Source organism: Cotesia typhae, unplaced genomic scaffold (assembly GCF_013202065.1).
Source record: "Cotesia typhae breed Kobodo isofemale line unplaced genomic scaffold, CoteBio_Ctyphae contig_5, whole genome shotgun sequence".
NCBI classification, from domain to species: domain Eukaryota; kingdom Metazoa; phylum Arthropoda; class Insecta; order Hymenoptera; family Braconidae; genus Cotesia; species Cotesia typhae.
In genome coordinates this window covers 4,121,676-4,133,904 of record NW_027423757.1, presented here as the reverse complement: position 1 = coordinate 4,133,904, position 12,229 = coordinate 4,121,676, and the positions used below count along the sequence as shown (strand labels likewise).

General features: G+C 32.3%; 2 protein-coding genes across 4 annotated transcripts in view; one reads left to right on the top strand and one right to left on the bottom strand.

The window, feature by feature from the left end:
* LOC141531336 (uncharacterized) overlaps positions 1–12,229 on the top strand; it is a 314,633-nt gene that overhangs the window by 166,666 nt on the left and 135,738 nt on the right. The window lies entirely within an intron of this gene.
* On the bottom strand, positions 193–875 carry LOC141531453 (uncharacterized). Its single transcript, XM_074249290.1, has 3 exons — positions 776–875; positions 247–541; positions 193–199 (listed from the first exon to the last, which is right to left on the bottom strand). Exons 1-3 carry the CDS (start codon positions 801–803, stop codon positions 193–195), a joined length of 330 nt encoding a protein of 109 aa, XP_074105391.1. The 5' UTR covers positions 804–875.

Genomic DNA, 12,229 nt, shown 5'->3' with positions numbered 1-12,229 from the left:
ACTAATAATACCCCATTGATTTAACGTTGACAAGATGGTTGCTGTTTGATTTTCTGCCGATCCACTATTCATTTTTGAATTCCAAGTAACTGCTCAGTACCAAAAGCAGTCAAAATAATCGGTAATCGATCCACAAATTTCGATTCAGAAATGTCATTCAGTATTTTCCCATCCCAATGCACGACATATTTATCATGAGCTTTGAAGTTATCTTTTAGTCCTATAGCAATGTCTTTTCGTAAGAGCATGGGAGTTCGTTGAATTGTTCGATAACTAAGAGTTGTATCTTCTACATTAACACCAACACTTGATAGAACTGGAGCAATAATGAACATCGCATTTCTACTACTAACATTAGCTCTGTCGAGTGCTGAGATAAGCTCTGGAGTTAGAATATTTATTTTTGCTCGTGTTGTCGGTATTTGAGGCACATACTCTAAATCTGAACCGAAATTTGTAGCTTGAATTAATGTAAGGGTTGAAGATGACTCTGATTCCTCACTTCGAACAATCTCATGGCTGGTTGAGGGTTGATTCAAATCTAAAATAAGCGTTGTTATTTAATTAATGGAAGCAAAAATATGGAACTCATTCATTTTGACATCAAATAAGGAACACAAAGAGTTTTTATTTATCATCTACGAACATATTGACATTTATGATATAATTAATTAGAAAAACAATAATATACTTTATTATTCATAATTTATAATCAATTTAATTTATTTTCAATTCTGATTAAAATTTATAATAATTAAATGTTGTAAATACTCACGACTTTCATCTACTTCCATCGTATTCATAGTACTGTTTAATTTATTTGGGTTATTTGAAAGAATTTCTTTCCGGGTATCACTTTTTTGATTTGAATATAGTTCACGAATATCATTATCAAGCAGTTTTATTGATTTATGATCTACAATATCAAATAATGCTTTGATTTCATTCTGAAATATTATTACATTTTTATTTTGGGCTGATGATTTTTTCGCACAAAAGATTTTTGCAATTTCAACCATCGGTTATGATAGCGAAGAATTTTTGTATTACATTAGTTGATCCACTAGTCGGAATCTGGTTGTTTTTCCATAGTTCAATAATTTGATCAGTTGCATTTTTAGCACTTTGTTTGATAGAACATTTTAACACTTTGAGCTGATAAAAAAAACACTCATAACCTCTTTCACTGTTGGCAACTTACGTTCTGAAATTTTTGCATGGGTTTTCCGATCAAATGAATTTCCTTATCCATATTTTCGATAAATATATAAATTTATGTAGTGACCGCAAAATTTGTAAATATTTAATCGTTTTATCACATATACAAGATCATAACTTGTGGAAACACTAGAAATGCTGTAGAAAATGTAAACAAATAAAAACAATATAACTATAAAGAAAAATGTAGGTGGTGCTAGTTCACAAGGAAACAGAGTAAATAGAATACAAAACAAAAATTCTCTACAGAAGAAATTTTCCCAAGGACAATATACAGCTGTAGTGGAAAAATTTTTTAAGACGTTTTGAAGACGTTATAAAAAAACAACATGATCGTGATTTCTAATGATGAAAAATAAAAAGTTTGGAATTATTGAATAAAAATTTTGAAAACAAAATTCAAATAATACTTACATTAAAGACAAAAAATGAAATTTTCTCAAAACTGATAGATTAAATTGAAATTTTTCGATTATTTAATCAAAAACTCTTAAAATCGATATACATGAAAGTTTGATGATGAATATCTTTTGAACGATTAATTTAATCGCCAAAACATAAGATACCATTTTTATAGAGCAGTTAATTTGCTACAAAAATTTCTATTGCCCATTCAATAATAGCCATTTCTTGTCGAGTTATAAAATTCATAAACAAAAGTGACATTTGACTTAAAATAATCGATGTTAAATCTTCAATATTAGTGAAATGGTGAGGTTTACGGAAAAAACATAAGATACCTTTTTTGTAGAGCATTAAATTTCCTACAAAATTCTTAAAAAAATTTTTTCTGTACGACCAATTAATGATGAGGAATGAATTTTTTTCTATTGGACTGAGAAAAAAATGAAAAACTGCGACGCGGAGGATCTTCCTATTAAAATTAAGAGTTCATATTTGGTGAGAACTTTTTTAAGGTGCCTAGTAACCCATTTTTCCGTATTAATTGTAAAAAAAAAAATTGTTGATTTTTTTGACCCTCCCTAATATTTATAGTTTAGCCACATAGAAATTTTTTTACGAATTGTATTACAAATTGTTATTCAAATCCCGATTTTAAACCGATCTTTCTGATACTAAACTAAAGAAAAAAATTTAACTGCTAATAATCACAAATACTCATGTATATCCTACATTTACACTTTACAACATCGCGCCATTGAATGTCACAATATAAATATCTTCCTCAAACTTATATCTATTATGTTTATATCTATCTATCCAGTGTGAAGACATACGTAATCGCTTGTTCAACTACATACTAGACTACACACTTTATTATCATCTCTGGACTAAGATATAGAGTATTATAGAACATACAGTAGTACGTATAGAGCATAGCAGCTTGATGCAAAAAAATACTGCCGGCAATGTGTCTAAGCATTTGAGTATTAGTCTGCCAATATACGAAAGTAAGAGCTAGACGACTTTCCACGTGTGTCGATAAATCACGACTGTTATACTGCACTATACCTGGATTTACTCATTTCATTTTCATTCAATACCTTTTTTTTTTATATACATATTCTCCAGTACCAGCACTAGTACTAGTTCTATTGCAATTATCGTTTACTGAGATTTATATTCTCATCTGCATAGATACACTCTTCCCCTGTTTTAAAAAACGTAAAAATAACAAAATAAAAACTAAACTATCCGGCGGGGATGCTTGAAATGGTAATACAGTGGGACAATAATTACAGTAGTATGCATTGGCTCGTGTGTGTGTACCGATGCGTCCAGTTTATTTCGATCCTCTTCTTTACTCTTGTTATAGCTGGGTCCAACTGCCAGTTTGGGAAACTCACAGTATACTAGGGTATGGAATCGTCTCCTACTATACAGTGTATTAGTAGAGTACGGTGCGGAGAAGTATTGCTGTGTTGGTTGGTCGTTGATGCGACGGGCGAATGATTTGATTAGCGAACAATGGGTTTCCATTAACTGTCCTGCTTCAGCTCGAGCTTATACTGGTCCTATTCCTCCCCATCTCTTCACTGATGATGTTGCCTTTATTTCCCATTGGTGGGTTTGTCAGCTGACTCGATTCTCTACAGGCGCCGGTGGCGATTCACCTGCTAGCTCTACTCTTTCGTGGTTCGTTGCTGCCAACGATTGTTTTAAAACTAAACCAGTGTATTTTATATAAGCATTTGTCCACTTCTGGGAATCGCCGCAACCAATCCATACTATCTATATACGATCACCATTATATTACATGAATAAATATATATATATATATATATATATATATATATATATATATATATATATATATATATATATATATATAAATAATACCTAAAGTATCAAGGGCTGTACACTCGTTTTCCCTCTAGGAAACCTGGACATACACTTGACAAGAACAGATTGCAGAATTGAGTTACATCAATTGAAGAACATTGACAGATAATCCGAATTAAAATTGAAACATCCTTGATTCAAATACCGAGTAAATAGATTCAAACTACCAAGCTTGAATAAAAATTTTTGGATATTGTGAAGCTCAGCGATATGAGGTGTGCAATTATAATTCAAGGAAATTGTAAAAATACAATTAATATTTTTAAACTTAAATTTAAAATAAATTTTTTGAAATATTTGTTGCATTTTTAAAAGTTTAAAAATTTTTTTGGGACGAAACTCACAACGCTACTCGATATATATATCGGTAGATATTTTGTAGGATGATTGAATAAACATGTTAATGTAAAAATGTGTGCATATAAATAGAAGCCACGGTTATATCCGGTTATTATTGTCATCACGTGACGTATAAAAGAGCAGAGAAGACGCCGCCACAACCGTCATCCTGTCCACGAACCATTTAATCGAGCAAGGTCTAGGAGTGGTACCTAAATACATACATAGATAGTACATATATAGTAGGAGGAAATAGGGTATCGATCCGGAGATGAAAACCCACCCATATTCATTGGGATGATGACTGTCACTACTTTCTAGGAATTTTTTATTTTCCAATATCGAATCACGCTCAACCGCCCTTCTTTTCACTCGTATCGGGGGTTTAATTCAAGTATTATATACACACACTCAATGAGCTGCGTTTTTCCGCTGGCATGTGAGCAATGGATAAAGTACACACGGCCACTTATATACAGTCAGTCACATATATTAAAAAAACAAAAAAAAAAAAAATTTCACAGCACGATAGAGTTGATGAAAAAAGTTGAGAATCGCCGGGGCGTCCGTAAAAAACGTCGCTGGAATAACAGTGAACATGGAAAATAGTTGGAGGCTGAGTAGAACAGGGAAATCTCGGGAGAGAAGTATGAGTGAGAGAGAAAAAAAAAGTAACAATAAAAATTTGTACGATTTAGTTTATTTTTTGCTCCCCGAAATGATGCGAGTATCCAAAAAGTTTGCTTTACTCCTCGTTCGTAAAAAAGCATTTCTTTGTTTAGGATCGGTAGCATCCCTTAACTCAATCGTTCTCGCAAATGAACCGACCCGCTCCCACTTTCTCTCTCATTCTATGTTAAGCTCATTCACTTACTCATAAATCGGAGTTTTTTTTTGTTCCCCCTTGTGTGTCAACTGGGGAGATATTTTCCACGAAAAGAGTCTTGAAATAAACCTTCTATTCTACAGCGTGAATAATTGAACCATGTAAATCGATATCAACATTGAGCATAGATACACACACACATCGTATACAAACATGGCATGGTGTGCGTTTTATTTTATCTTCTTCTATATAATACTATCCTATAGACTTTGTTTGATTTCTAACTCACATAAAATACGGTTTCTAATTACACGTATATCAGTTTAACGATTTTATCAGGTAGAGTAACGCGACCATAGAAACATGTTGTGTGCATGTTTGTTGGGAAATTCAACCGGCTCATTGGACCGTTGAAATACCCCTGGCTATGCTCGATCGGACGACAGAGGTGAAGCTTCCGGTGGCAACTATTCAGTGACATTGTAGTCACGCCCGTGACATGATGACCGAGCTAGGCACCTCTGCGATTGCCATTTTCAGCAACGAAAGTCTGTCCAAACAATACCAAGACACCCAGATCCAAGATCCGAGATCCGAGATTGTTGATCTCTTCATTTTCCTCATATACATCGAGTGCAGATGAGACCGAACCAATTTCTCTACTTAACGTAGTTCCATTATAAGTTGTTAAGTGAGCAGGCTAGAAATGGATCGAAAATTTTTTTTTTTTAATTATTATATCTCGACAATAAAACGATGAGGTGCTACTTTTATTTTTTTTAACTTATTCTAAAAACATTTTTCAACACACATCTACTTTTTTTTTTTTTTTTTTAAATTCTGTTAAGAGAATTTTTTAATATAATTAAAAATAGTTGGAGAGACTGGACATTTTACATACTTTAAATGGGACATGACCCTCAAAATCGCGAACTTTGTCTTTAAATATCTCGCGATTTAAACGGTACAAATTATAAAATTTTAGAAATTCATAAAAAAAGCTATTCTGAACTCGTGAAAAAAATTTCAGCCGAATCTGTCGGAAAGTGGTTTCATGCTGGAACTACCTTAAATTAACTCGTGCGTGGGTACTAGGTATTAAGTTGCGATACAAGACAAGAATGCACTTCTACTCATGTTTCGTGTGAACGAACATCACGTCACATCTCACACTGTATTTCAGTGCATGTGTACCTCGACAAACGACTTAAACATCAGGCTGATAGAGTTTGAGCGGCAGTTCTCGCATAATTACTCTAAGTAATTCGCTAAATGTTCTCAAAAGACAGATCACCAGATTTACAGTCGATGGACCGGAACAAACACCTATTATATAATAAGTGTATCATGTTGTGCTTGTATTCGGATTACGATGACAATGAGAAATTAATGTTTAATAGTTAAGAGTTGACTGTACTGCAATGCGCTGTCCGATAAATTTATGCATGATATTATATTAGCATTTAAGTTTATATAAATAACAGTATGCGTTTCGAACGATTGGACATAAAAACGTTTCAGCTGTTTCTCATCGCCATCACCATGACATAACATCATCATTTATACTATTTATATTATATACTATCGAGAATATCATTTTACATTTTGAAACAGCAGACTGTAAGCTGTGAAGCAGTATCAATGATTATCTTGTTGATAGACGTGACACCATGATGAACATTTTATTTTCGTTTATATTTATCGAGAGCACTTTATTTCCTGGATTGAATTTTGAATACGTGGCATGACACTCTCGGGTCGCGGGCCGCGGGTCAAAGAGCAAATTGTTACTAATAATTGTCTATCAAACATTGAGCATCCGTTCTCTCAACGTTCATCCACATTTACGTTTAGTATCTACACATCTATTTATATACAAGTCCATGTATTTTTATACGTGGCTATAAATTTACTTGTACAAGGTCCGTTCTATTTTATTTACAAATAAAGTGCCATCAAGTTTCCGGTACAAAGTATGATTGTTGTGTGATACGTCGTATATTTTATTTAACTTCCAACTTGCTGCCTTATATTATAATATATGTATGTATGGATATCTATTACTATTATTATTATTATGTTTATAGTATTATATGCCGGCTATGTACACATAATAATGGAGAGATACAACTAAACTCCTTGGTTCCTTTCTTACGCGTTTCGGAAATCCGTTGCATATTCAGACTCGAGGCGTTACAGACGAAACGAGAGCCCGTTTTTCCCTCATACTTAACTATGCCGAGACATAACATTGCTGGGCACCAACTTGTCGCGACATATAGTCTATTTGTGTCTGTAAAAATATTATATTTCCCCTTGGTCTTGTATTCACTTATTCTTTGTTGTGCTTTTTTTAAATTCATAATAATAATAATGAAATTTAAAAATAATAATCAATTAATGACGAGACTTGACGACATTTTCAACTGATTATTTAAAATATTTATGTGTGCAAAAATTAACTTGATTTGAAAGAAATAAGAAAATCATTTAAAGAAATTGAGAAAAGAAAAATGCCTTAGATCAAAGTAAAAAATTTTTGAACTAAAATTTTTTTTTGTCTTGTGTAAATACTGATTAAAAAAAATTTTTGAAAATACTTTTCTTTAATCAAAAAAAATTTTTTTATTATTAATTAAATTACAATTAATTTTCATTTCTAATTGAATAACCAAACAAATTATTTTACAAACTTTATTATAAAATAAGGTGCTCATTTATGGAATTCATAGTTTATTTACTAAAAAATTTTTATTGATAAAACAAATAAAATAAAACCAAACTTTATCCCTCCGAGTAGACGTGATTATACAAGCAGCATTGTAACGCGAGTATCTATGTGAAATTTCTATCTCTAATTTTTCTCGGTGAGAAGTATAGCAGTGTGAAATGTCAACTAGGGAACAGCGACCCTCGCCTTTCGCATAGCGGCCTCAACGGTTATTACTGAAGCGCAAGTATGACGCATCCGACAATGTAAATAATTCACGGCTCAATTACGCAAATTGCAGTTCCACCTCCCATACAAATATACATACATACATCCATACATACATACATACATACATATATGTTTAAATTCTCATTCACACTTCCCAATGCCACTACCGACAATTATCTCCACTCGGTTGATTTTTTTTGCCAACAACAGACTGACATATTAACGGATAGGACGTTATCTCCGTATCTAGACAACTTCATCTTAATTGTTTAACTCCAAACCCCAATAATGAATGCTATATATTAAAAATAAATATAAAAAAAAACTTTTCATAAAATTCATCCTATCGTAGTATATAGTTAGAGTTGAAGTTAGTTGGTAAAAAACAAACGGGCTGATCTATCGAATTAGCGTCGGATTATCAGATTTATTACCGGACGATTGAGTGAGCTGATGGTATATTGCTTATAATCTGCAGTAATACTCTAAGAAATAGACTAAGAGGAATAAAGAGGCGGAGACAGAAGAGGAGGAGGAAAAGGAGGAAGGGAAAGTGAGGCTTTCAGTAAGAGCAAAGTAATATAAGGTTGGATATTATGAGAAGAACAAAGTATAATATTAGTTCAAAGAGAATCGCACTAATAAATTCCGAGATTGAGGTATAAAATAAAAGTGTAACGAGAATAATATTTCTTGGTGGTATTTAGCTTTTATTTTACGAATGCTATAACACCTTGATTATCGTCCTTCACTTTGTTCTCCTATTCCTTCTTATCTTGATCGTGTCCACGAGTCAATGGAGCGGTTGATTGAATTTCCTGCTCTACGCAAATAAGTCGGTCGTTGAATTAATATCGATCGATTAATTCTATAACGTCCATCTTGAGCACATTTATTAAATTTCTATTTCCTTTTTTTAACTCATCAATTACTCAAATATTTGACTATCGAAAAAACCAATTTGAATTTTCTTCATAATTTTTTTTTTCTATTATCTGATACTATCGTGAAAAAATTAAATACGTGACAATTTAACTATTAACAATAATAATTAAGAGCTATAAATATATATGTTTGGTTTCCTTTTACTACTATGTAGTATAGTGTCCTTTTTTTCCTTCTCTTTGTTGGGCCGATATTTCCCGGTGTGACTTGAGGTTAATCGAAATTTTTCATAAAAAATTGTTTTATTCGTATTTAAATATTAAAATCTATTAGCAACATAATAAAAATTCAAATTTTCATCTTTAAATTATCTGAATGTTCGATCCACCTTAAGATTTAAAAAATACCGAGAGGATTATATTGGGGTAAAGGATTATTTTCTTACAAACAAGGCACTTGAGACGGCACATAAAGTAGAATAACAAAGAGATGGAAATAATGGGCTTATTTTATTTTATATAGTTTATGAGGGTAGTGAGTACTAGAGTGGTTCAGTTAATTACACATATGTCATAATACTTATCTTATTTCTACGTAGAGTATACCCAAAGTTTAATTACACATTTACGAGCAAGTTGTTATTCACAAAAAGCTATTAAAATTCATAATTTATTACCCGGGCCAAGCATTTATCTTTTTATAACTCATATATATAAATATAAACATAACAAAATCAAATTTATCATCTTCACAAGGTAATTGATTTTACTACCCTCCTTTTTTTACGAGTTTTAAATATATAAATTTTTTTTTTAATTAAATTTTCGTTACGGTTGATGCTCTTCATATTTAGCGGGTATAACGTGGTGTATAATCGTCTAGTGAGTATCTGGAATATAGCCACTGGTATAGAATATGGCGTCCAGTAATTTGGGTTAATCTAATTTAGCTGAAACTCATGCAGAACCTGGTAACTTGTACTTGTACGCGTACATCGTACCAATAGTAGTAGTAGTAGTGGTAGTAGCACTACTAGTAGTAGTAGTAGTAGCAGTAGTAGTAGTAGTAGTAACAGCAGCGACGGATTTAAGTTGCTCGTGAAACCCAACAAGAGTTCATGTACACTTAAGCCATAATATGTCACACTTATTGTAGGTGAATTTCGATTCCCGAGACACATACAGTCGAGTTTGATACTATTATATGTATTATACCCAGTGTGCCCTCCAATGGAATGTGTTCATTCTTGCGGCATTAATTTCAAGAACGGCTATCTTAAAGCTTTATACATAGGACCTATCCTAGAACGTTACGGTGTATAAAAAAAAATAAGACTGGAGCTCAGCAAGAGTAAGATAGTATTAAAAAAAAAGAAACAGAAATAAAGCACGTGGAAGGAGTTCCAGTGCAGTATAAAGAGATAGTTCCTCTACATTCGGATCTATTTTGTCTGTACAATAAATCTCAGTGTGTAATCCCGTCCTGCGATCTTGCTTGGAGGAATCACGTAACGCGCGAGCCGGCAAACGCGAGCATAGCAATCCATTTACCAGGGAAATGCAATGTAATTGCAAATCGTAATGGGGGTTGTAGGTGCGGGCTTCGGCACTGCACCATTAACGCTGTATCACCATTCCGTATAATATGTGTTGGTGTGTATGTGTGTACGTGTGTCTCTTGATAGCAATTCGTAGGTCTTTTTCTAACACTCAATTTTATACTCTTTATCTATTTTATTTTCTCTCTCCGGGCTGTCTCTCTTAGATACTACTTTCTACCCCCGTTTTCTCTTAGCTCTTTTGTTCTCGAGAAATATCTTACGGTCTATAGTTTTTTCGCGACCTCTTGGACGTCGTGTAGATAGATAGGGACATATTTTAAAAAGGAAAAAAAAAAAAAAAACGGTTAAATGTGAACACTGGTTTAACGGTGCGGCAATAATAACACGATTAAAATTGCGGGTGATGGTACATTCAATGCTCTCTCGTGTGCGAAATCCCAAATTGATTTAATGGTAATCGCAAAATTTATTATTATACATATATATCGTCCCATCAAGTGATACATTCTATGTATTTATACTGATGTTGTATGTTAAATTCGCAAAATCGGTACATCAACAGAATATCAATGTAAATTATCTGCTTGTAATGTAATTTGGTAACGACCAGAATCATATTTGATATCAATTGGTTGTGATTATTTTAATGAAATTTCTACATTCAATCATACTGAAATTCATCAGTGTTAAGCTTGACTTTTTTTAAATTCAATAAAAATCAATAAAAAAAATTTCTCAGCATCATTAATAATAACAAATCAATATTTACTACAGATATTTATGTTAGGGGAATTTTATTATTGGGGATGATTCATAAATTCTGAGCCAGCCCCTCTGATGACAAGGGTCATCAAAGCTAACTGTAACAAAATCACTCAATTGAAAACATTCACAGTCAAAGCTAAATTCTAAAATTCTCTTTTTAAGTTTCAAATTACCCCAATAGGTTCAAATTAACCTGAAAGCTAATACAAATAATCAGTATCTCTGTACTATAATAAACAATTCATTGAGTTTATTTTGCTTGTCGTTGTTTCAATTAGCGTCAACATAAATGACTTTTGGCTTTCCGGTTTTGTTATTGGCAGCTATTGATCGGGCTTGCGACCTAGACCTTTCTCTGATGCAATACTTAACCGTCTTACAAGCAGTAAGCCAGTGCAATTCCAATTGCGATTAGGATTTCTATCCACCGGATAATTATAGTTGATACAATGCACACTAGCAGTGGCATCTGATTAAACATATAGGCTGTTCAAATCCCTAGAACCTAAAGGAGGGTTAATGTATTTACTTTGGGTTCAGTTTGTGAGCTTCTGTACTCCTCCATGAACCACGTATCTACTCGACTTCTCTTGATGCCCACGTATTACCTCTGAGGATTATGGATCAAAGGCTCATTACACTTCCCAGTCAAAACCAATACTACATATATTATATCCTTTGACGTCCAAGTTACTTACTATTAAATATTTGTTCTTGTTTTTTAAATTACTGACTAATTTTTACTCGCCCACATATTATTTGTGATACTTAAAATCAGCAGCGCATGAAATTTGAGCATATTTTTTTGTTTTTTTTTTTTTTTTTTTATTCAAAAAACATACTTGAAAAAAAAAATTTTTTTTTAAATTTATGTTCAATTTTTATTATTTGAACGAGTAAGATTTTTAACAGATTTTTTTTCTAATAATTTATTTATTGAAAAAAATTTCAAAAATTATCAAATATTTGTTAATTTTTTTATCACCTTTGTATTACTCAAAAATCAACATCCCATATGTTATATTAAAAATTTGTATTAATCTTAAGTTTATTTTTATTGTTACAGGTGAGTTATAACTTTAAAATCAACTTACGGATGGAATGGTGTTATCGGTAGCTCAGTGATATGAAGTAGCTGAACCAAAGTGATTTTATCCCCTCTAAAATATATATCAAAAAACGTCAAAGTAGGTATGTATGTGACAGTCAGTACGAGTATTTTAAAACTTACTTCTCGTATTTTTATTATTTATATACAGATATAGAAATATATTACACAAAAATGGGAAATAAAAATAAAATGAATCAAGGGCAATTGTCGGGATACAGCTGGTCCCTCGATTATTAGCAGCTCATTCGAGTGCCTTTCGCATACACTGTCCAATCGAGT